Below are 23,857 nucleotides of genomic sequence, written 5' to 3' on the forward strand. Positions count from 1 at the left end.
TCAGCAACTTGGGAGCAATGGGACACAGATTCAATCCCTGGCCCAGCACAGTGGGTTAAGGATCCAGCATTGTCGAAACTGTAGCTTAGGTGACAACTGCAGCTTGGACCTGACCCCTGGCCCAGGAACTCCATATGCTGCAGGGCAGCCAAAAAAGAAAAAAAAAAGTTATGGAAATTATCTGGGTGAACCTGACCCAATCATGCTATTTGGAAGCAGAGAATTCTTTCTGTCTAGAAATAGAAGGATAAATTAGAGAGGTCGGCAGCATAAGGATTTGACATTTCATTGCTGGCCAGAAGGGGGCCACATTCAAGGACCTGAGAGTAGCTTCAAGGAGCTGAGAGTGGTACCAAGCCAACATCCAGCTAGAAAACTGGACTTCAGTCCTACAACTGCAAGGAGCTTAATTCTACCAACAAGAATGAGGCATATTCTTCTCTAGAGCCTCCAGATAAAAGGAGCCTTGTAATACCTTAATTTTGGACTCATGAGACCTTAAGCAGAAAACTCAGTCAACAACTACTAACTCCCTCCCCGCAACAGACTTCTCATCTACAAAATGGTGAGGTGATAAATGTATGTTATTTTAAGCTGCTAATTCTGTGATATTTCTTATTCGGCCATAAAAAACTAATTCAGTCACATTGTAATTTTAAAAAATAATTGCAGGACATTTTCATCACTCCCTAAAGAAACCCTAACAATTTTTAAGTGTACATTACAGCATTGTTAACTATTAACACGTCATTGTACAATGGACTTCAAACTCTTTTTCATCTTTTCAAAAATTTTATTTATTTATTTTATTTTATTTTTTTCTCTTCTGACAGCCACATCCACAGCATATGGAGGTTCCTTGGTTAGGGCCATTCGGAGCTATAGCCACCAGCCTAAGCCACAGCCATAGCAACTCGAGATCTGAGTGGTGTCTGCAACCTGTATACCACAGTTCATGGCAACGCTGGATCCTTAATCCACTAAGCAAGGCCAGGGATCGAACCCATGTCCTCATGGATACTAGTCAGGCTTGTTAATTGCTGAGCCACAATGGGAACTCCCTAAAATTTTTTTTAATTTAATTTTATTGGGAGTATAGTTGATTTACAATTTTGTATTCGTTTCAGATGTACAGCAAAGTGAATTAGTCATACATATAAAGATTCTTTTTTCCCACATGGGTTATTTCAAACTATTGAATATATTTCCCTATGCTATACAGTAGTTTCTCATTAATCATATATTTTATACAGTAGTGTGTGTATGTCATCCCCACCCTCCCTTCAGTGGTTTCACCTATGATAACCATAAGATTGGTTTTGAGCACTTTTTCATCTTGTATGATTGAAACTTTATTTATACCCATTGAACACAACTCCCCATTTTCCCTTCCCCCAAGCCCCTGGCAATCACCAAACACTATGTAATTTTTGGCACACAACTTGGACATGGTTCAAAAAATTGAGTAGCATTATTATTAGAAAATTATTTTCATGGAGTTCCCATTGTGGCTCAGCAGTAACGAACCTGACTGGTATCGATGAGGATGCGGGTTTGATCCCTGGCCTCACTCTGTGGGTTAAGGACTTGGCATTGCTGTGAGCTGTGGCATAGGTCAAAGATGCAGCTTGGATCCCAAATTGCTGTGGCTGTGGCGAGGGCCGGCAGCTGCAGCTCCAATTCAACCCCTAGCCTGGAACTTTTATATGCTGCAGATACGGCCCTAAAAAAGAAAAGAAGATTATTTTCTTCCCCATTTACTTATTTATAAAACAAGATTCTCAAGGCTCACATCTGTAAAAATGAAAACTAGCGATAGTATGGATGTTGAACCTGGTTGTATTTTAGTATTAAGTAATATTTATCAGTGGACACAGAACTAATTGTAAAAAAAAGAAAAAAAAGGAGTCCCTTGCTGTGGTAGAACAGGATTGTGTCCTCTCTGGAGCACTGGGACACAGGTTTGATCCCCAGCCCAGCACAGTGGGTTAAGGATCCAGCATTACTGCTGTGGTGTAGACTGCAACCTTGGCTTGGATCTGACCCCTGGCCCAGGAACTCCATATGCCACATAGAGGCCAAAAAAGAAAAAAATGGCTTTAACTTTTCATATTAGAAATTGTAATTATGTTATTTTGATCAATTATGGCTCTTTATGATTTTAATGATAAGTCAATCCATAAGAAATTTTGAAGCACTCTTGTGGTCACAAGAAATACAATTTTTTCAATATATTCATATTTTTGTTGCATAAAAATATGATAGAGTGATCAATAAAAGTATGCAAAAAAGCATTAGAATACTATTGATAAAAGGAATAGAATGGAAATAAGCACAAGCAGAAAAAGGAATGATGAACTATTTCATCATACAAGGAGGACCACTGGTATAGTAATTGAGAGCACAGACTGAAGTAAGACTATGGCGTTGTCTTGGATAAATTATTTCATCTCTATTTTGCCTTAGTTTCTCCATCTGTGAATATGGAATAGTAATACGATTGCTGTGAAGAAATTTTTATGAAGAATAAATGATTAAACATAGATAAACAATTAAAACAGCAAGTGCTATTTACAAATTAGACATTATCGTTGACAACCCTCATATTTGAACCTGGGGTGTTCCCTCATCATTCACTTCAGCTTTAGCTCCCATGGAATTTGGAAACTGCCTTCAGAGCACTCCACCAACCCAGAGGGTGGGTAAGGAGTGCCTACAACGCCCCAGCTATTGAGCATTTGAAATGTGACTAGTCCAAATTAAGATGTGCTGTAAGTGGAAAATATTCACTGGATTTCAGACAGTATTAGAAAAATAATATAAAATATTTCAGTAACTGTTAACATTGATTTGGGTCGGGGATCCGATGTTGGCGGGAACTGTGGTGTAGGCCAATAGCTATAGCTCCGATTTGACCACTAGCCTGGGAATTTTTATATGCCATGGGTGCGGCCCTAAAAAGCAAAAAAAAAAAAAAAAAAAAAAGAAAAAAAGTTTACATTGATTATGTGTTGAAATGACATTTTAGGCATATTAGGTTAACAAAATACATTATTAAAATTAATTTTGGAGTTTCCGTTGTGGCTTAGATGGTTAAGAACCTGACATAGAGTCTGTGAGGATGCGGGTTTGATCCCTGCCCTTGCGCAGTGATTTAAGGATCTAGCATTGCCGCAAGCTGAATGGGTCACAGATGTGACTCGTAACCTGCATTGCTGTGGCTGTGGCATAGGCCAGCACCTTCAGCTTTAATTGACCTCTAGCCCAGGGATTTCCATATACTGCAGGAATGGTCCTGAAAAGACAAAACAAAACAAAATTAATTTCAAGAGTTCCCCTTGTGGCTCAATTGTAACGAACCCAAATAGTATCCATGAGGATGTGGGTTTGATCCCTGGCATCATTCAGTGGGTTAAGGATCTGGCATTGCCCTGGGCTGTGGTATAGGCTTGGCTCTGGCGTTGCTGTGGCTGGCTGTGACATAGGCCGGCAGCTACAGCTCTGATTCAATCCCAAGCCTGGGAACTTCCACATATTGCGGGTTCGGCCCTAAAAAGACAACAAAAAAGCTTATTTCACCACCTGTCTCTATGTACTGTTTTTAGTGTGCCCACTAGACAATTTAAAATATGTAGCTCTCATTATACTTCAGTGGAACAGTGCTTCTTTATACAGTCTGCCTCAACGTCAGCAGTCAGAGTGATCCTTTAGAAGTACAGTTCAGGTCACGTCACTACTCGGCTCAAAATTCCCCAGGAATATCACATCTCACTCAAGAGTAAAAATCTACCACGTCCTATGTGATCAGCCCTACACAGTACCACCTCCAGTCTCTCTAGTCTAGGGTAGGATCCAGATTTTGCCAAACTTGAAGCTCACACTGTAAGTGAGGAGGGAAGGGAAGGAGGTACATAGGTCCATGCTAAGAAAAAAAGAGTAAAAATTACAAATATAAAATTAAGTACAGAATTGAATGTTAATTTAGAATGAGAAAGTACATCACAATTTAATTTAGGTCCCTTTCTTCTGATATCTGTTTAGGCAAGTTACCAGACATTCTTACAGAGAAATGCTTTTAGATTGCAGCCTGGCTCCACCACACCACGTAGACATCTCCACAACTCCCCCAATTCCCCGCAGGAACAGAGGCCCAGGCAAGTGTCCTTGACTTCAAGGTCAATCCCACCCTGCTCTAGTCTCACCTCCCATCCTCCTCCTTTCCCTCTGTCTCTCTGCTGTTCCTCACACCAGGCGTGTGCCCTCCCTAGGGCTTTCCCACGTACTCTTTCCTGAGCTTGAAGCACTCCATCCCTAGCTAGCCTCAGAGCTCACCCTCATTTCCTTCCCGTCTCAGCTCAAATGCCATCTCCTCAGATCAGCCTGGCCTGACCATCCTCTCCCCGCTTCCTATTCTCTTTACCCAGCTTTGTCTCTAAAATACAATCATCAGCTGACATAGTATGTATTTGCCTGTTTGTTGATTATCAGTCTTCTTCCTTTAGAATGGAAAATTGAGGAGGACAGGAACTTTCTTTTATTTCTGATGGGTATACTCAGCACCTAGAAGAGTGCCTGGTCCTTGATAGACATTCAAAAATTTGTTCACTGAATGAATGTATATGAACTGAGTGACAGGGAGGCCCTACCCTTTTTCAATATGGAAACATTTCTTCAAGGAAATAATGCACTCTGCATTCCCAGCCCATATTCTCAATCATCATTACTTAGGACCTACTAGGTATATGGTAAGCTATTATTTTTGGCTACCTGGTATGCTGCCTCATCATCTTATCCCCAAGCCCACACTCAGCGTCTGCTTGGTAGCCTACTTCCTAGCACACAGGGATAAGCATATATGCTAGGTCTGGCCAAAGGGAGTGCTCCAGAGTGATTTGCTGGAGATGAGTTCAGGACCTACACTCAGCCAATCAGCATCCTCCTCAAGACTGTTCTTTTTGGAGCTGGAGGAGAGGAAGTAGCCCCCAGACTGCTATGTCCCATAGTTCAGCTAGAAGGCTGTGAAATAAGAACTCTTGGGGCTATATTTTCCCCAGGCAGAGACAGGATGAACTGAAAGAAAGTGAGCCTCAGCTGCATGGAACTCTGGGGAGTCATCTGCTTCCTGCAGTTGTAGCTTTCCTCTTTCTTCAGCCCACAAGCTTCCCCCAGCATCTTTCCAACATGTTCTTTCTGCTTTAGCAAATGCCAGTCGGGCTTGTGTCACTCACAACTAAACCTCCTCAAGAATACAATGCATCGGAGTTCCCATCATGGCTCAGTGGGTAGCGAATCCAACTATGAACCATGAGGTTGTGGGTTCAATCCCTGGCATTGCTCAGTGGGTTAGGGATCCAGTGTAGCCATGAGATGTGGTGTAAGTCACAGACGCATCTCAGAATCCGTGCTGCTGTGGCTCTGGCATAGGCCGGCGGCTACAGCTCCGATTAGACCCCTAGCCTGGAAACCTCCATATGCTGCAGGTGCGGCCCTAGAAAAGACCCCCCCCCCAAAAAAAAATACAATGCATCAGGCACCAGACTAGTTGTTGAGGATGCAACAATGACTTGGACACTATTCTTACCCTCCAAGGGCTTACAGCCTCCAGGAAGAGATAAGGAGGCAAAATAATTTGCCAGAATTTGAAGGTTTGGACACATCTCTAATGACATTGGTCAGCTCCTTTAAGTTCTTACAATGATTTTATGTTCAAAGCAAAACCTAAGATCCAAGATAATATAGCCCACAATCAAGACAATAAATGCCAACTGAGCACCTACTATGTGCAAGCTCAGTGTTACATACTGTGATATAGACCTACAGAGCATTCTAAGAGGGGAAGGTGTGCTAATAAAAAAATAAGGAATATTTAGTAAATATGAAGTTTAACCTTAGGATGTTCTATTCCTTCCTATCTTTCTAGAGTAGCAGTTTAGCATGTGTGGCTTTTGGAATCCTAGCTGTCACCTGCATGTGACCTTGGTCAAAATCACTTAACTTCTGTGAGATTCAGTGTCCTCCTCTGTAAACCGGATAATATAACAGTATGTATCTCACAGGTTTGTTGGGAAGATTAAATGAATTAATATGAGTAAAACATTAAGAATAGTGCCTGGCACATAGTAAGTCCTCAAAAAGTGTTAGTGAACAATAGCATATGTGAATTATAGAGATTATAAAATCCTCGAAAGCAGGAGCCCTTACATTCTTTGGAGTTCAGCTAACATGTAGAGCCCACTCAAGATTTTTCTACTGGCTTGGTTCAGCAGTATTAATTTATTAGCAGATGCAGGCATTGTCTTGCTTGCTGGTTTCTCCATCTACTCTATATTTAGTACTAAATAAAGATAGTTGTGGGGTGGAGGAGGTTTTAGAGATCACTGGTCCAAATCCACTGGGTTATTGTTTTGTTCGAAAGCTGTAATCTAGAGAGAATTTAGAAGCATCTGTTGAAGACTGTTTTTAGGCATGTTTTGCAGAAATTTATAGCATCTATTTACACTGTTATGTGCATCCACACTTTGAATCTTTAACCATTTGCATATAGTAATATCCCAACTGGATGTTCCAAATTTGATGCTACTCTGTATATGAGCCTGCATAATTCTAACTTGCTATAATGTATGCATACCAAACACATTGATTTATGAGAAGCACTTCACTTTTTCAATCTTAGAACAGTCACAATTCTACCATCTCAGGTTTGAATAAAGATGTCCAGGAATAGGCTCACATGATTAAACTTTAGTTAATAATACCTTATGTCTGTATAATACTTTGTTTAATGCTTACAACCACTTAGTGAGGTAGGCAGGTAGGGGGACAATCATGAATCCCATTTTATAGACAAAAAAATTAGAACCAAAGGTGTTAACTGCTTTGCCTAAGTTTACTAAAGGGTAATAAATGGCAGAACCAGGACTATACTCAGTTTTCTGACTACTAGCCAGTGCCCTTTTCCACTCTGCTGGCAGAGGGAATAGTTAGGAATTCCCAGTATCTTCCACGAGGTTTTATAGCCAGACTGTACGAAGGACCTGTCAGTACTTGCCAACACTGTGCATGAGCCTTCCTTTGGTAAAGGCTGGGCCTCCTTTGGTCAGTCTTCATTTGTAATGCTATGGGCCCATCCTCTTGGCAATGAGGATTTATACAAGGCAAATGTTGCAGATAACAGCATTTAACTGCGTCTGCTAGGACTGAGAAACTTCAAAATTGAAAGGTTGAAAACAATCACTGAAGAAATAACTTGACTAATGGGGGAGAATCAACACTCAACCTTTGCTCCTCACTTCAAGCTAAAAATGCCTATAAAACCCCACATAAAGTGGGAGCAGAAAATATTTTTGTAGACAGAACTTTGAACAAAATCAATCATAGTTTTATAGGGTCTATTTTCATTGGAAGAGAGCCACCACGCCAGAATTTCTTGTCATCAAGTAGACGGCAGGGAGAAGGAGTAGAAGAAGAATGAGAAGTAGCCTGAACATATAGTTGATGGGGACTGACTATGTGGTTTATCATGTAAAGGAGTTAGCATGAGAGGTAGAGATAGAATGCCTAAAGTCTCCATGCAACTAGTATATACATTCTGACCAGATGAGAGTAAACTGGCCTAGACAAGTATGAAGCATTGATGTAGGATGTAGAAATGGTCGAAGAGAAAGCCAGCAATGTAAAGGATCTATTCCACATAACACCCAGTATGATAGTTAGGAGTTTTTATATTTCAAAGGATTGAGAACCACTTCAATGAGCTTGAACAATAAGAGAAATTATTGATTTCTTATCAGTCAAAGAACAGGCATGGTACCAGCATGAGATGCAACTAGATCCAGAGCTCAGAGGAATCTGGGTTTTCCCTCTTTTCTCCTAACTTTTAACTCTTCTTCTCTCTGTATATTATACTCTTTCTTACTGCAGATGGGCTTCCTCCGTGATGGTTGCCAGGAACAGCAGGCCAATGATTCAGCCTAGCATAGCAATCCCAGCACAAAGAAAAAGCATGGCTTCCATGTATAAATTCACAGAGAAGGATTGTGATTGGCCAATGTGGGCCATATGTCCCTCCTATAGACCAGTCTTAAGCACTCAACTGAGTGCCAGGATTCGTCAATCCTTGGTCATGTCTCCAAACATGACAAAGCAGATGGAGTCTATTACCAGAAATTTTTTAAAATAAATTAATTTTAAAAAAAGAGTTAATTGGCACCGTCCTCACAGAATCACTGAATAGCTGAAATGAGCTCACATATGCACAATGCTTATCAAATTCTTAGATACCCAGGAGTTCCTGTTGTGGCTCAGTGGTAACAAACCTGACTAGTATCCAGGAGGACTCCGGTTCAATCCCTGGCCTGCTCAGTGGGTTGAGGATCCGGTATTGCCATGAGCTCTGGTGTAGGTCGAAGACGCAGCTTGGATCCCTTGTTGCTGTGTCTGTGGTGTAGGCCAGCAGCTGCAGCTCCAATTAGACCCCTAGCCTGGGAACTTCCATGTGCTGTGGGTGAGACCCTAAAAAAAGACCAAAAAAAGAAAAAAAAAAAATCTTGGGTACCAAAGAGTGTAAAATGTTATAGCTGCTAGAATTGTTAACTTGGAAACGGCTGACAAAGAGGCTTAGTGCTGGCAATCAGTCAGATTGTGAAAGGGTATTCAGTTTCTAGATCCCTTTTGCCAACTTCATTATGTATGTCTGGTTGAAAGTCTAAGAGCCACTTGGAAATAAGAGTTTACCAAAAAGGGATGGGGCAGAAGAACTAATATTTGATTCCTGAGTGTAACTCGTTTGATTCTCACAACAGCTTTAGGTTTCTTTTGAGGATAAGCCCAGGAGTGAAACTGGTGGGGTTTAGGGCCACCAGCCTCATCTTCATGCAGGAAGGCCACAGTTCTCCTGAATGGCTGCTCCACATGCAGTCACTTAAGCTCTCGCCTGCATGTCCTGTTGCCCCAGTCACTGTCCACAGTTAATAGTATCTGATTTTCTTTTTTCTCTTCTTCAATCTGAGAGGTGTAAAATGGTATTTAGTTTGAATTTACATTTCACTGATTGCTAATGAGGTTAAACACCTCTTCGTTGTTCAGTTCTCTCCTGTGAATTGCTCATTTGGTTTTTTGTCAGATCCCCTATCTTCCTTAAAGCTGACTTAAAGGAGTTTCTTTTTTTTTTGCTGGTTTTTTTTGTTTGTTTGTTTTGTTTTGTCTTTCTGCCTTTTCTAGGGCCACTTCCCACGGCATATGGAGGTCCCCAGGCTAAGGGTCTAATGGGAGCTGTAGCCGCCAGCCTATGCCAGAGCCACAGCAACGCGGGATCCAAGCCGCGTCTGCAACCTACACCAGAGCTCACGGCAACGCCAGATCGTTAACCCACTGAGCAAGGCCAGGGATCAAACTGCAACCTCATGGTTCCTAGTCAGATTTGTTAACCGCTGTGCCACAATAGGAACTCCTTAAAGGAGTTTTTAAAATTTATTTTGTGTTGATTTTGAATGCTACAAATAATTTTTCCTAATTGAACTATTAGTTCTGTTTATGATGATATTGCTAGGACAGAAATATTTGATTTTTATGTAGTCAAATCTATGGATATTTTCCCCCTTAAAATTTGTGCATTTGGCCTCTTTAAAAAAAAAAAAAAAATTCTACTCCTAAAGCTCCAACAATATTCTTCTGCATATCCTTGTATTGGCTTTATAATATTGCCTTTCAGATTTAGGACTTTGATCTCCTTGAGGTTTTTTTATGCATATGCTGTGAGAGTCAATTTAATTTTTCTCCTTAAAATGAGACAATATTCCTAACTCTATACTAAAGAATTCACTGATTTCCTACTGAGTAGTGCGGTATTCCAAGTTCTCCATATTAATAAGGATTTGCTTCTGAATTTCTTTTGTGTCACTGCTCTCTGTGTTGATTTGGAGCCAATATCACACTGCCCTGATTATTCTAGCTTTGCAGTATATCTCATTATTTGGGAGGGCACAACCCCCCCAACCTTTGCTCTTCTTTTAAGAACTGTCTTAACTATGTATAGATGTGGTCTTCCATATATATTTTAGAGTCAAATTCTCTTTAACTAGGATTTTGATTCGATTATATTTAATTCATAGATTAATATCAGAAGAATTACTATTTTTACAATGTTAAGTTTTTCTACCAATAAGCATAAAATATATGCTCTCACTTATTTGGATTTTGTTTTATGAGTTTTAATAGAATTTTACCTTTTTTTCCAGATACAACTGTCCCTCAGTATTCATGGGGGATTGGTTTCAGGACCCCATCAGATAGCCAAATCTGTAGAGGCTCAACTCCTTTGTATCAAATGGCATAGTATTTGCATATAACCTATGCAGTGTACTTTAAATTCTCTCCAAATTACTTATAATAACTAAAACGATGTAAATGCTATGTAAATTGTTGACAGTATTTAGCAAATTCAAGTTTCGTTTTTTGGAACTCTCTGGAGTTTTGTTTTTTTAAAAAATACTTTTGACTTGGGGTTGGTTGGATCAGAGGATGTGGAACCCATGAATATGGAGGGCTGACTACATTTGACGTGCATTCTTTGGTAGTTTAATTTCTACATATGTTATAGTTTTATGACTACTATAAATGGCATCTTATTTACCACGTTTTGAGGGTGTAGGAGAATACTGATGATTTTTGTGTGTTGCTCTGATATCTGGAAACCTTTCTGAACTTTTGTTAGACTTAATAATTTGTTAATTCTCTTGGGTTTTCCATGTAAATGGAAATGACCCATAAATGACAATAACAGCTTCTTTCTTTCCCTCCAATCCTTAGTCTTCTTTCTCTTGGCAATGCTTTGGTAGTCATCTATCTTTATGTTAAACAACAGTGGCGGTAACAAGTCTCTTTGTTTCTGTATTAAAGGAGATCACCTCTAAGCTGTTTACCATCGTCTAAGCTGTTTACCATCTAGAGTTTCTGACTTTTAGATTCTCTTTTATTTTATTTTATTTTGTCTTTTTTTTTTTTGCCATTTCTTGGGCCGCTCCCGCGGCATATGGAGGTTCCCAGGCTAGGGGTCGAATCGGAGCCGTGGCCACCGGCCTACGCCAGAGCCACAGCAACGCGGGATCTGAGCCGCGTCTGCAACCTACACCACAGCTCACGGTAACGCCGGATCGTTAACCCACTGAGCAAGGGCAGGGACTGAACCCACAACCTCATGGTTCCTAGTCAGATTCGTTAGCCACTGCGCCACCACGGGAACTCCTAGATTCTCTTTTAAAAGGCTACCTGATTCGGTCAATCTTACCCAGGATAATCTCTCTTGATTAATTTAAAATCAACTGGTTTGGAATTTTAATTATATCTGCAAAATCCTTTCCTATCATATCCCTTTGCGTATAATAAAGCCTAATCACACAAGTCATATCTCATCACAGTCACAGGTTCTACCCACACTTAAAAGGAAAGAGATTATACAAAGGCTCCTCTCAATGCAGATCTTCTTAGAATTCTGCCTATCACATAGTTTCAATTCAAATTCAGGACTATGTAACCTCACCTATCTTACATCTATATCTCCTTTCTGCCATGTCAAAATCTCAGTTCTCAATAACACCAATATAATTGCTCACTTGCTTTATCCTGCAGCACAAACTAAGAATCTCAGAAAAAGAATACCAAAACTCCACCATCAATATGATTATCAAAAGTGATTTTTAAGATTTTATGTGTGTGTATGTCTGTGTGTTGCCATTCTTTTGTCCTTAGGGTATGTTCCCTTAAGGATGTAAAATCAAATTATTTGCTTTAAAGTCACTCAGAGAGTTCCCTTTTGGCTCAGTGGGTTAAGGATCCAACATTGTCCCTGCTGTGACTCTGGTCAGGTCACTGCTGTGGCACAGGTTCAATACCTGGTCTGGGAGCTTCCAGATGCTATGGGTGCGGCCAAAAGGGAAAAAAAAAAAGACATTAACACAACATAAAGTCACTTGGAATAGCTCCTCTCTGTGTGCCACCAACCTGGTATACAGTTAGGTTTTTTTCAATTTGTTTTCACTTTTTAGGGATTGTTTCCATTTTTTGTTCTTTTTTTCCCCAGTGCTGCATCTGCAGCATTTGGAAGTTCCCAGGCTAGGGACTGAATCAGAGCCGCAATTGCCAGCCTACACACAGCCATGGAAACACGGCAATGCTGGATCCTTTACCCCACTGAACAAGGCCAGGGATTGAACCCATATCCTCATGGATAGTAGCTGGATTCTTAACCGGCTAAGTCACAATGGGAATTCCAGGATTGTTTTTTAATGTAAATTTATCTTTATTTCATAATTAAGTATTTTCACAGTTTTACAGTAAAATCCACAGAACAATGTATATTTTGAGAATTCTAACTTCTCTATCATTGTCTCTTTCTTAACCTAGATAGCTTTTAAATATTGTTTATGGTTTAGTCTCCTCCACACCCCTTTTTTTTTTTGTCTTTTTAGGGCTGCACCCACAGCATATGGAAGATCCTAGGTTAGGAATCCAATCGGAGTTGTAGCTGCTGGTCTACACCACAGCCACAACAACACAGGATCCGAGCCATATCTGCAACCTACATCATGGCTCATGGAACGCTGGATTTTTAACCCACTAAAGAGGCCAGGGATTGAATCTGAGTCCTCATGGATACTAGTTGGGTTTGTTACCGCCAAGCCATGATGGGAAATCCCATTGTTTTTAAATATAAACAAATATGTACATATGTTTATATCTGATGGGGTTGGGGAATCTATGATTTCAATTTTTTTTTTTTTTTTTTCTTTTCAGGGCCTCACCTGCAGCATATGGAAGTTCCCAGGCTAGGGGTCGAATCAGAGCTGCAGCTGCCGGCCTACACCACAGCCACAGCAACACAGGATCTAAGCAGTGTCTGTGACTTACACCACAGCTCATGGCAATGCCAGATCCTTAACCCACTGAGTGGGGCCAGGGATTGAATTCACATCCTCATGGATACTAGTCTGGGTTCATTACCACTGAGCCACAATGGGAACTCCCTGATTTCAAATATTTTAATGGTTATTTTTCTATTTAAACTGTTTCTTCTTGTGTCATTAGGTATTTTCTATTTTTCCAGCTATGTATTCCTTTCATCTAGACTTTCAAATTTATTATTGATTTCCCACCGTGCTGCAGTGGGTTAAGAATCCAACTACATGGGAGTTCCTATTATGGCTCAGTGGTAACGAACCTGACTGGTATCCATGAGGATGTGGGTTCAATCCCTAGCCTCGCTCAGTGGGTTAGAGATCTGGCATTGCTGTGAGCTGTGGTGTAGGTTGCAGACACAGCTCAGATCCCACACTGCTATGGCTGTGGCATAGGGCAGTGGCTACATCTCTGGTTCAACCCCTATTCTGGAACTTCCATATGCAGTGGGTGTGGCCCCCTCCCCCCCCAAAAAAAGAATCCAACTACAGCAGCTCAGGTCACTGCAGAGGTGTGGGTTTGATCCCTGGCCGGGCACAGTGGGTTAAAGGCAGCAGCAGTGCCTTTAGTTCCCAGTCAGCCACAAAATCACCAGGGTGAACAAAAGATACATTTATAACCACTCTGTACCCACATAACCACTTTGTTTTTCACTTTCAGTACAGTATTCAATAAATTACATGAGCTATTCAACATTTTATTTTTAAATAGGCTTCGTGTTAGATGATTTTACCCAACTGTCAGCTAATGCTTAAGGTAAGCTAGACTAAACTATGATGTTCAGTATGTTAGGTGTATCAAATGCATTTCCCACTTTTTATTAGGATGTAACCCCATCATAAGTTTAAAAAGATCTGTATGTCAAATATCCAATTAAAGTTGTTCAGGCTTCTCTATGTTGTTGCTTTATATATTTTGAAGTGATATTGTTAGGTGCTTAGAGATTATAATCTTTATAACTTCTCAGTCTATATTGCATATGAAGTTCTCTTTGTCCCTTATGATGTTTTCTGCTTTAAGGTCTATTTTAAGTGATCTTAAATCAAGTTCTTTTGGTTCATATTTACCTGGTGGTATCTCTTTTTTCATCTCTTAATATTCACTGGGCACTTTCCAAGGCAGTATTGCACAAGAGCATGGCAAGCATCAGGATGCCAGAGTCCAAGTTCAGCTCCTAAGTTTGTGTAGGTAGCCTCAGCTGTCTCTTATCCTACACTGCACTCTACTCATTTTCTTATTAGTTTCCTCTTCCATGACCGTCTTATTCATTATTACATCCCTATCTTGTAGCACTGTACCTGACAGCTGGTAGGCTCTCAGTAAATATTTGTTCAGTGAATGAATGCCCTTAAAGAGCCTACAGCCTTGTTAGGAAAATGAAACTCCTTTAAGAATAATTTATAGAATATTATCGCTTCTCAGCCTTTTGGCTAAGATCAAGTGTACATCTGTTCTTATCAGTTTAATATCTGATATGTCCTCTATCTGAGGATAATATATTAAGTGGATTTTTGGAGCTAGAAGTTGGAATGGGAGCTTGCTCTGTCCATTCCATGCAGTATTGCAGTACCTCCAGGCATGATGCACCCCACCCCACAAAAAAAAAAAGAAAAAAAAAGAGAATAATTTACAGACTATTTATTACATGCTAAATCTTTCCCACACATATTACCTCTCTGATCTTATCTCCAACCTTACTCCCCTCTCTTACCCCATCCTATCTACACTGATCTTACTGTTATGTGAACACACCAGGCACATTTCTGCTTCAGGATCTTTACACCTGCTCTCCAGACTTTAGCAGAGCCCACTCCTTTACATTATTCAGGTCTGTGCTCAGTTGTCACTTCCTCAGAATCCTTCCCTAATGACCCTATTTAAAATACTACTCTACTTTATCTCAAAATCTAGTCATTCTCAATTGTCTTTTTAAAAAAGTTGTCAGTACTTATTATATTATTTGTTTGGCTACATGTTTATTGTTGTAGAATATAAGCTCTTTAAAGACAAATAATTTGTCTCCTATACACTACATCCTCATCTAGAACTGTGCCTGGTAAACAGTAGACACTCGATGTATTTTTGTTAGAGAGAATTTTTAGTTAATTCTCAAAGAAAAAAACTTAAACATGGGCATTCCTGCTGTGGTGCAGTGGGTTAAGAATCTGACTGCAGTGGCTTGGGTTGCTGCAGAGGTGGGGGTTCCATCTCCAGTCCAGTGCAGTGGGTTAAAGGATCCAGGATTGCTGCAGCTGCAGCATAGTCACAGCTGTGGTTTGGATTCAGTCCCTAGCCCGGGAATTTCCACATGCTGTAGGTATATCCATAACAACAACAAAAACTTTAAACTAGTGTGATGGTACCTATTTTTACAGATGAATTAACTAAAGCTGCGAAGTTTCAGTAACTTGCCTAGGAATATAGCAATGGAGGCAGGAGTTTAACATTTGTCTCTCTGACATCAAAGCCCATTCATAATTCCTACCTCTGTGTTACTGTCCCTTAATGAAAGAGAATGCAAACACATGAGACAGCAGGAAATCAAGTGCCAGTGGGGGCTTGTGGTTTTCAGGGTGAGATCTGCTGGGATGGAGTCATTGGTACTCAGAGGGTTGGGCCCTATGGATGACTGAGAATTGGAAAGGTGGGGAAGAGAGGAAGGGCAAACCCAGGCCTGTTCACAGGGGCCTTTTTCTTGGCTAAAGAATCAGTTCTGATTTGCTCTCAGGAGGATGGAGAGCAGGCTATAGGGGATGAGGGCATGAGCCTGCAATACCGGACGTTTGGGTCAAACCCTCCAACAAAGAACCCTTTCCAAGGAGACTTTGTGGACTGTGGTTAGGACAGGAGTTAGGACCTTCATTCTAACTAACCGGTATAGCCTTAGGCAAGTTCAGGCCAAATTCAAAGCTCCCCTGAAAAGTCAATTAACTGTATGCTAGGGAGAGCAGATGGGTGGTCCAGGCTGGAGGGGGCTTCCCAGCCAGGGCATCTTTTTTAGAGAGGATAGATGCTATTGTTGAACCAGATAGGAGCCCTGATAACGAGCCTCCCTGAAAATGAGTTTGGAGAGAAAACAGTGCCTTGCACCAGTGGCCTCCGGGCCTTCTCATTCGTTGCTGATTAAAGATGCATGCTTGTGTGGAAGCACAGGTACCCCAGTCATGGAGGAGGCTTGCTTGGCCTGTCTGGCCTGAGGAAGGGCCCTCAGCATCTTTGGAGTGGACCCTGGATCCTGCAGTTCTCCTCCACCAGGATTGCCTTTCAGGCAAGGTTCCTGTTAGCCATGGGCAGGGAGGGAGCAGAGGGCAGGAAGTATGGGGACAGTTAAAAGGCATCAGCTGGGTGCAGCTTATCAGAAGTGCCAGGGAAGTGAAAGTCAGCCAGGCAAAGGAAAGGGGAAGAAGCAAAAGCAGAGAGGCAGCCGCCACTAGGAAAAAGGGAAAGAAAGCTTTCAGAGCAGTGGCAAGGGCTCTGGGAGCCTCAGAGAGGTGAGGGTTCTGCTGGTCTCCTTTTCTTGGAAGGGGGACACTGAAAGGCTGAGTCTCAGAACCAGCCATCCTTATCTTTCACATGGCTCTTTCCTGAGGAGTAGATGTGAGGTATGTGCTGCTCAGATGCTCACAGCATCCTTCTCCTTCAAATATCTCCCCTCTAAAAGGTGGCACTTGAGGGTTCCCTGGTTGCCTCATTGTTAAGGACTCGGTGTTGTCTCTTCTGTAGCTTTTGGGTCACTGCTGTGATTCAGGTTCAGTCCCTGGCCTGAGAAATCTCTCATGCCATAGGAACGGCCAAAAAAATAAAGGAAAGAAAAGAAACAAAACAAAACAGTGGCACTCGATTATCCTGAAGTCTCTAAAAAAAAAATGTAGCTGTAGGAGTTCTCTTGTGGTATGGTATGTTAAGGACTCAGCATTGTCACTGCAGTGGCTTGGGTTGCTGCTCTGGCTCGGGTTCAATTCCTGGCCTGGGAACTTCCATATGCTATAGATGGGGCCAAAAAAAAAATTAACTGTAATGTTGGTCCAAGGTAAATTTAATTATTTTCCTCAAGGTTGTCTTCCAAGAAAAATGATTTCTTTTTTTAAGAAAAATGATTTAAAAATAAAAGATTTTGGTGATGTTAAAGTAAGATATTTTACCCTGAGTGCTGAAAGCCACAAATATTCATTATAAAATTCTTTTATTATTAAAATAGCACAAATGCCAACTTTAACAAAATGTTTGTTTTTGCCTTTGATGAAATCATCATTTATATCACTCTTTGCCTGCAATGTTCCCTCTAGTGCCTGTGACATTATGTGAAAATGTTAGATGCCAAGTTCACTTGTTGGATTAAAACTGTCTTGTTTTAAGGATGATTTGGTGTCTCTAAGAGAAAGGGAAAGACTGGATGAATTATAACTCTTTCAGTTAATATTTATCATCATTCAATTCCTTACTCTAAAGTATGGCACCCAGTAGGCTCATTCTGCATGTTAACTGTTTGAAAAAAGAAAGCTGAACTTTTGTCAATTTTGTCAATTGTTGAAAAGCATTTGAAGTGCACAGAATCACAACTGTGGCCTGTCTCCTAAATGTTCCTTTCCTTTATTCCTCTCCTTAATAAATTCTACATTTTAAACCTGAGCGTTCCGGGCCCTACAGTTCTAGGGCCTGGCCTCTAGAACTCTGATCCAAAGACAGGTAGTATCAGCTGGTTTGAAACATAGACACTCCAGCCACACCTCGGATCCACTGAATCAGAATCTTCATTTTAACAAGATCCCCGGGTAATGTGTGTGCATGTGAAATGTTGGAGGAACATGGCTCTGAGGCACTTGTGCCACTTCCTTCCTGAGGTACCTGGTCAGGAGGCCCTCAAAGGCCTTGGCTTCAGCTTACAGCTATTTAGGTCACAGGACAGCTTGACACCACACAGCTGGAGGTGGATGGCTGGAGGCCATAGAGAGTTCACATTCCAGCTCTGCTGCTCAAGGAACTTTATCACATGGGCAAGTGACTTAAAAAATTCAATCTTACAGAAAACTTTCAAGAATAGTACGAAGAACTTCTATATACCCTATTCACCAATTATTAACATTGTCCCACATATGACTTAGTATTTTCTCTCTCTACCTATATTATTATTATTATTATTTCTGAATTCTCAGAGGGTTAGTTGCATACAATGGGATGTCTTTCCCCTTAATACTTTAAGGTGTATTTCCTAAAAACAAGGACATTTCTTACATCACCACAAGGGCCAGATCCAGGGGCAGACAAGCAAGGCCTGGGAGTGAGTGATCCCAAAAGGGCATCTTCACATTTTGCACCCCAGAAGCCTTGCTTGCCACAGCCTTGCCCTGGCCCTGATAACTACAGTTATCAAAATCAGGAAATCTGACATTGATTCAATACTATTTCTAATCTGTTGTCCGTATTACAATTTTGTCAATTATCCCAGTAATGCCCTCTATAGCAATTGTTTCCTCATACCCAATTCAGGATCATGCATAGCATGTAATTGTCATGTCTGCCCAGTCTCCTTCAATCCAGAACTGTTCTTTAGCCTGTTATGACATTGCCATTTTTGAAAAATAATGACCAGTTATTTTATAGAATATCACTCAACATAGGGACAAGTTTTTTTTAAATCTCTTGTTGGTTCAATTTAACCACCTGCAGCTTGAGACTTTGAGATATGGCGGGTATGGGTGGATTAAAAAGTGGCTAACACTGGTTAGGAGCATGTCGGTGCCGTGCTAGGTGTTTTATGTACATTATCTCACTGTGCCCTCCCTACAGGTCTGTGACAGAGGTTCTCTTTTTATCCCATTTCACAGATGAATAAACTGAGACTTGGAATAATTTTTCCAAGGTCTCATACTAGTCAGGAGTTAAATGGGGACCTGAACCAAGTCAGTCTGCCTCTAAGGACTCTAGTGATGCTTACTTAAATTCATATAACATAAAATTCACCTTTTTATTTTCCCTCACCTTCATTGAGATATCACTAACATATAACATCATATAAATTTCAGGTATGCAACTTGATGATTTGATACATTTACCTACTGCAAAATGGTTACCATTATACCGTTAGTTAATAAATCTATCATCTCACATAATTACAATTTTCTATGGTGAGAACATTTAAGATCTTTTCTCTTAGCAACTTTTAAGTATACAATACAGTATTGTTAAAACTATAGTCATGTGGCCATATATTAGATCCTGAGAATTTATTCATCTAAAAACTAGATGAATAGAAATTTGTATCCTTTGACCAACATTTCCTCTGCCTTCCAGCCTCTGGCAACTACCACTCTACTCTCTGTTTTAAAAGTTTTAACTTTTAAAGTGCACAATTCGCTGTTAGTCTAGTCATAATTTTGTACAACCATCAGCATCACCTAAAACTAGAACATTTCCATTACCCCAAAAAGAAAACTTCTATCTCTCAATTCCCGCCCCCATCCCCAGACAATCACTAATCTGCTTTCTGTTTCTATGGATTTGCATATACATACAATGGAATACTACTGAACAATAAAAAGGAACTAACTACTGATACACACAATAACATTTTGGATCTCAAAAAAAAAAAAAAAAAAAAAAAAGGGAAGTGAAAGAATCCAGATACAAAAACACATTGTTAAGATTTCATTTACATGAAATTCTAGAAAAACCAAAACCTTAGCAACAGGAAACATGTCAGTGGTTGCCTGGGGTCTGGGGTATGGAGAGGAGGAGAGGACTGCAGAGAGGAAGAAGGGAATGTTCTGGAGTGATGCAGGTATTCTAAAACTGGAGTGCAGTGGTGGGTGCATGATGTATACATGTATTCAAATTCATCTCTCTACTTTAAAAAGTTTATAAATGTGGAGTTCCCACTGTGGCTCAACAGGTTAAGAACCTGTCATAGTCTCTGTGAGGACGCGGGTTTGATCCCTAGCTTCGCTCAGTGGGTTAAGGACCTAGCGTTGTCTCAAGCTGTGGCACAGGCTGGCAGCTGCAGCTCTATTCGACCCCTAGCCTGGGAACCTCCATATGCTGCAGGTATGGCCTTAAAAAAATGTTTATAAATGTAAAGTATACCTCAATAAAACTGTAAAAAACCAGTATCTGTCATCCATTGGAGTTCAACTTATCAGCCTGTCTTCCTTTATAGTCTGGCCCCAAATCTATAGTCCCAGTCTCATTTCCTATCTCCATGCATTCATTCAACAAACATTCCAAGATTCTAGGCACAGCTCAGTGTCAGGCACTCTGGAGAGAGTGAGGAAAGAGAACCTCTGTCCTCAGGGAACTCACACTAGTCTAGGAGCACAAAGAAAGGGAGCCCAACCCTGGCAAACATCAGAGATCCTAGAGGACCACTGAATCTTGGAGGAGGAGAGGAGGAATATACATTTTGGTCCCTTTGAATTTCAGGTTTCAATCAAGTTTCAGTTTATGTTATTTCTTTTTAGAAATTCTGAGGAAACTTTTTTTTTAGGGCCGCACCTGGGGCATATGGAAGTTCCCAGGCTAGGGGTCGAAGGGAAGCTGCAGCTACTGGCCTATACCACAGCCACAGCAACGCGGGATCCGAGCCACACCTGCAACCTATGCCACAGCTCAGGGCAACACTGGATCCTTAACCCACTGAGTGAGGCCGGGGACTGAACTGCATCCTCATGGATACTAGTCAGGTTTGTTAACGCTGAGCCACAACAGGAACTCCCTCAGTTTAATTTTTTGAATGGGGAATCCATCTACATGGCTCAAAAATAAAAGAAAGTTGGAGTTCCCACTGTGGTACAACAGATCAGCAGCATCTCTGGAGCACTGAGACGCAGGTTTACTTCCCTGCCCGAAAGAGTGGGTTAAGAATCCGGTGTGGGTTGCAGCTGCGGCTCGTATTGATCCCTGGCCTGGGGAACTCCATAGGCTGCAGGGTGGCCAAAAATAAAAATGAATAAATAAATAAATAAATAAATAGATAGATAGATAGATAGATAGATAAAAGTATATAATGCGAAATTTCCTCCCACCCATCTCCCATCTGCCCATTTCTACTCCTTTCCATACAACCATAATTGTCATAAATAGACATTACTTTGGAGTTCCCAGCGGCATGGCTCAGTGGAAATGAATCTGACTAATATCCATGAGGATGCAGGTTCCATCCCTGGCCTCGCTCAGTGGGTTAAGGATCCCGCATTGCTTTGGCTGTGGGTAGGTTGGCAGCTGCAGCTCTGATTCAGCCTCTAGCCCAGGAACCTCCATATGCCTTGGGTGTGGCCCTAAAAAAGACAAAAAAAAAAAAAGACATTATTTTTCTTCCTTTTTAAAGAAAGATAGCATTAATACATACATTGTTCTGGACCTTGCTTTGTCATTTGTCATTTGAGATCTTTCCATGTAAATATAGCGAAAAACTTCACTTCAAGAATTATTATAGTATTCCTTAGTATGGATGTGCTCTAATTTGTCTATCCAGCCTCCTTTTGGTAAGCATTTTAGTTATTTCCAATAGTCTGTTAAGGCAAACAATGATGTGATAAGTAACCATATGTTTCATTTTGTATATGGCTAAAAAAAAAAAAAAAAAAAAAGCTACACAATATTGACTTTTTTCTAAACTTTCACAAACACTCCAACCACTTCCACACTTTGAGACTGTTTTCTCTGCCTTAAAAGTCCCCACTCAATCCTTTTCTACTGTTTAACTCCTACTTTACCTCAAGACCTAGCCCAAATGGCACTCTTGTGGAGCCTTTTGAACGTCCTCAGGCAGGACTGGGTTGTTCCTTCTCTTTTCTGTCACATATTCCATTTCCACAGAAACTGAACTGTCTATTAACACTCCACTCTTCCCCCACTTGACTGGGAGCTACTCAAGGGCATGTGCTATAGTAAATTTATCTTTGAATCCTGGTACCTCGTAGATATTAAAACATTCACTACATGAATGGTTAGGGCTGACAAAGAGGGGACGTATTGCTTCTGTCTCTCACTTTCAGCTGCCTCTCAGCCTCTATGAATACTTAGAGGACTGATACCAAAGGTGGGCTGTCATTTCCCTTCCTTTCCCACCTAATTCCTTCCTTCCTGCCTCCACCCCTTTCCACCCTAGGGTTTCTGTCCACAGCTGCCCTAATGGCCCTTGCTGGATCTGACTATTACAGTGATTTATTAAGGAAAGAAAGAGAGAGAGAGAGAGATTGAGAGAGAGAGAGAGAGAGAGAGAGAGAGAGAGACAAAGGGAGAGAAAGAAAAAAGGAAAGGAAGGAAGGGAGGGAGAAAGAAAAAGGGAGAGAGAAAGAAAGAAGAAGGAAAGAGAAAGAAGCAACGAAGGAAAGAAGGAAAGGAGAGAAGAAAAGAAGGAGGGAAGGAAGGAAAGAAGGATGGGGGAGAATGGAGCCTTGGTTCCACCCATCTTCTCTCTTCCACATCAAGTCTTTGGCCTCCTCTAAAGCTAAAAGGACAAATCACTTGGTAGTCAGATACACATCAGTCATCCTCAAACATAACTTCCCACACTTTAAGCCAAAGGAGTTTACCACAGTGCTTTTAGGAATGTGAGAAACACTTACAGTGCTCAGGTTAATCAATGTTAAGTGATCTTCAAAGGCAACTCGGATAATTTTAAAAAACAGTAGATTAACTCTAAAAGGTCAATGTACTAACTCCTGCCTGGAGCTGTTAATTGCTAGATCATTTCCACAAGAATGTATTAGTCTATTTCTTCCTAGGTGGGCAATGCAGGAAGTGAGAGCTGTCTGTCTCCACCTCCAGGATGAAAAGGTTAAAGCTCTATATTCTCCTCCCCCGAGGAAGCTCCAATTCACAGGAGGTGGAGCCATTAAAGAAAACAAAGGAAGAGAAAGCTTTCAAGCCTTTGCCTGCCCAGGACAGAGCTGGATACCGGGAATTAGGACATTTTAATGGGAACTTTGGGACTGCGGTCTTCAAAATTTCTCGCTTACCTCCTTAAAAGAAATTTGAGAAACTATGTTTCTTCTTGTACTTATAAGGTCACATCTAAAATGTTTCATCTTAAGTTTAAATAATGGCAAAGTTTGTTATTTCTGGCATATTATAGGTATTGGCATTTTAAAATAAGATTGTTACATCAGTCTTCGAGTGTATCCAAGGGAAGCTAAATATCATAATGCATCTATCATCCATTTAAAAAATACATGAACAAGCTTTTCTTCAAAAGAAATTTGACATCATTCTTTTTCTCCTTATCTGGTATTTCCATTTCACTTGCCTTGAACATTTTAAGATAATATTTTAGGCTGGAAAGACTTTTATTGATCAGCCTATCATATTTCCCTGTAAAAATTAAAAAAAAACCTTTTGAGTCTCTAAGTTTAAAATACTTACCTTGATTGTGTTATCAATATAATTTTTGAATATCTAATTGATCTAAGTTACATATTATGAATTTTGATCAACAATTAAAATTAAAGTATACAATATTTTTGCCAGAATAAAATAGGGTTCAGAGTCCTATCTATTCCTAGTTTTCACTTTTACAGATAGAAGCAAGAAACACCTTGTTCATTCAGTCAACAATAAGCCTAACACATAAGTAAATTAGACAGTATGTTAGAAGGGCTATGGGGAAAGACAGAGCAGAGTGAGGGGAATCAAGGGTGCAGAGTGGGGGTTCAGAATGGGCTGGGATTTTAAAAAGCTCAGGGTGGGCCTCATTGAGAACAAGGACATTTGACTAAAGAAGGTGAGGGAGTTAAGAACATAGATATCTGGGGAAATGTGTGCTAGGCAGAGAGAAGAGCCAAGGCAAAGGTCCTACCTTGGGAACACGGCTGGCATCTTCTGGGGTCAACCTGGAGGTTAGTAAGGCTGTAGCAGAGTCATTGAGGAAGGGAATCATAACGGAAATGAGATTAGATTAATGATCAGGAGT

The 23,857-nt window shown here is 40.7% G+C and overlaps 3 protein-coding genes and 1 non-coding gene across 4 annotated transcripts in view; 3 read left to right on the forward strand and 1 right to left on the reverse strand.

Moving 5' to 3' along the window:
• The window catches only part of ELAC1 (elaC ribonuclease Z 1), a 45,054-nt gene extending 31,207 nt beyond the window's left edge, over nt 1–13,847 (forward strand). Inside the window, exon 5 of the mRNA XM_084966224.1 lies at nt 13,663–13,847. Coding sequence (XP_084822350.1) covers nt 13,663–13,678 — 16 coding nt within the window. The 3' untranslated portion in view covers nt 13,679–13,847. The remainder of the gene's footprint in view (nt 1–13,662) is intronic.
• Nucleotides 1–23,857, forward strand: part of SMAD4 (SMAD family member 4) — a 651,075-nt gene that overhangs the window by 569,023 nt on the left and 58,195 nt on the right. The window lies entirely within an intron of this gene.
• Nucleotides 1–23,857, reverse strand: part of LOC102159046 (uncharacterized) — a 35,664-nt gene that overhangs the window by 7,122 nt on the left and 4,685 nt on the right. The window lies entirely within an intron of this gene.
• On the forward strand, nt 14,362–14,543 carry LOC146406292 (U2 spliceosomal RNA). Its single transcript, XR_014832728.1, has one exon. It is a non-coding gene; the product is annotated as a U2 spliceosomal RNA (small nuclear RNA).

This window comes from Sus scrofa, chromosome 1 (assembly GCF_054392235.1).
Source record: "Sus scrofa isolate SSC_HxYL_T2T_F1_AM1 chromosome 1, Sscrofa_HxYL_maternal_Yorkshire_Landrace_v2.0, whole genome shotgun sequence".
Lineage (NCBI taxonomy): Eukaryota > Metazoa > Chordata > Mammalia > Artiodactyla > Suidae > Sus > Sus scrofa.